Raw genomic sequence first — 1705 nt, 5'->3', positions numbered from 1 at the left:
TTCATCGCTGATCTGGTCCTGTCTTCGACTTCGCATAAAGCACGGCCCGAGCCGTTATGTGCTGCAGCTAAGCATTGGTTTACTGAGAAGCGGGCCACGCTGAGCATCAAAATGAATTCCGTATCTTCATCAGTGATGAATGCGAGCAGCTGAAAATGTTGGGTCCTCAGACATTTGAGAGCAGGTGCGCTGTGTGGAGGAATCTACTCGAAGTCGTGGTCGGGTCTTAATTTGATAGTATCAATGTGACATTTCAGGGAAACTGATGCTGCTGACTCTGACAACACAATCTTGGAGTTAGATGCAGGTATCAGATCGCGCTTAGGCTGCGGCTGTCAAGGTTGGCAGAAGTGACAACTATAATTCTGCAATTAGCGCCATGTCTCCTACAATTGCGCCCATGGGAAATTCCCATTGGGACTCCCATGCGTGCATTTGTAGGAGACTCCTTTGACAGTATAAGGCGCCTTGCGTCTCCATAGGGTCGAGGATGTCTGATTGGCTCATTCTCATTAACATTCAGTTACCCAATCGGTAGCGATCAACGATTGTTCTCGTGTAGAATGATCAGCTATACGGACGATAGCTGTACTGTCAGGAAGTTGTCATGATTGCTTTGAATATCAGTTCCCAACCATCAAGAGCTTATTGTTAAGATTATGCTTCGTCTCCAGCTTGGTGTGATCATCTGTTGGTCGACGTTAAGGTCATCAGATGGTGTCGTATGTCCCGGAAGTGACCTGCCCTGCAGTCCTGTGAACAGATCTGTCATACCCACACCTTCGATCCCTGTTGTTGACGACTGTGCCCCTCTGAACCCAGCCAGAGGACGGACTATTCGACAGACGCTAGCAGACGATACTATGAAGGACTTCATATGGGGACGAGCCGAGGACGTGACCCGATGCCTCAATAATCTCACCATCACCAACTTCGACGCCCTCTTCACTCTTCACAACCTTAAGTACGGCCTGGCTGAGACCTACGCCTTCACAGACATCGCTAACGGCTTGGACGACTCTGTGGAGGTCAACACCTGCAACTTCAAGCTACATTCTCTTGACGTTGACATCGAAAGTTTCATTGATGACAGGATAAGTGAGTATGCCGCCGCGCTGAACCCAATGACTTTGGAGGAAAGGCAGAGGTTCTTCAGTGAGAGCATCCCTGCGGCCCCTTTTCACTTCGCTCTGCAGCGTCAGTTGAGCCGCTTGAACGACGCTCATACTCGTTATGATACGCCATACACGGACTTCTACTTTGTGCTTCCAATTCGCTTCGATTCGCGTATGCGTGACGGAGCCCAGGTCGTAACTCTCGGCTTCCCGAATCTCAACGAGATGTATTACCCTGCCGTCTATGGTAAACCTGTAACTGCCCATAAGGAAGGTGATGTCATTGTTGAAGTTGACGGCAAGCCTGTCCTCCAATGGATGCAGGATGCGGTATCCGAGAGTGGACCTTACTTGGGGATCTACCAGGGTCTTCTCCAGAGACTCAATAACCATTTCTTTGTTAAGTCTGTCGTCGACAGGAATTTGCTACAATTCCAGCCACCAACAGGACCACTAAGTGTCACATTCGATGACGGATCCACCGAGGAGATAAACTGGCTCGGGCGGTTGAGCGACTATACCAAGTACGTGGGAGATGACGCCATCACCGCGCGCTTCTACAATGCTCTAACTAACAGGAATCCACTATT

The 1705-nt window shown here is 49.6% G+C and overlaps 1 protein-coding gene across 1 annotated transcript in view; it reads left to right on the top strand.

Annotated features, from left to right (window-relative positions):
* Nucleotides 1-659: 659 nt before the first annotated feature.
* Pmar_PMAR012891 (hypothetical protein) overlaps nucleotides 660-1705 on the top strand; it is a gene marked incomplete at both ends in the record, with an annotated part of 1672 nt that continues 626 nt past the window's right edge. The window contains one exon of the mRNA XM_002766114.1: nucleotides 660-1643. Coding sequence (XP_002766160.1) covers nucleotides 660-1643 — 984 coding nt within the window. The remainder of the gene's footprint in view (nucleotides 1644-1705) is intronic.

This window comes from Perkinsus marinus (genome assembly GCF_000006405.1).
Source record: "Perkinsus marinus ATCC 50983 genomic scaffold scf_1104296973568, whole genome shotgun sequence".
Taxonomy (NCBI): domain Eukaryota; phylum Perkinsozoa; order Perkinsida; family Perkinsidae; genus Perkinsus; species Perkinsus marinus.
Note: the sequence above shows the minus strand (reverse complement) of the source record. Positions and strands in the feature narration are given on the sequence as shown.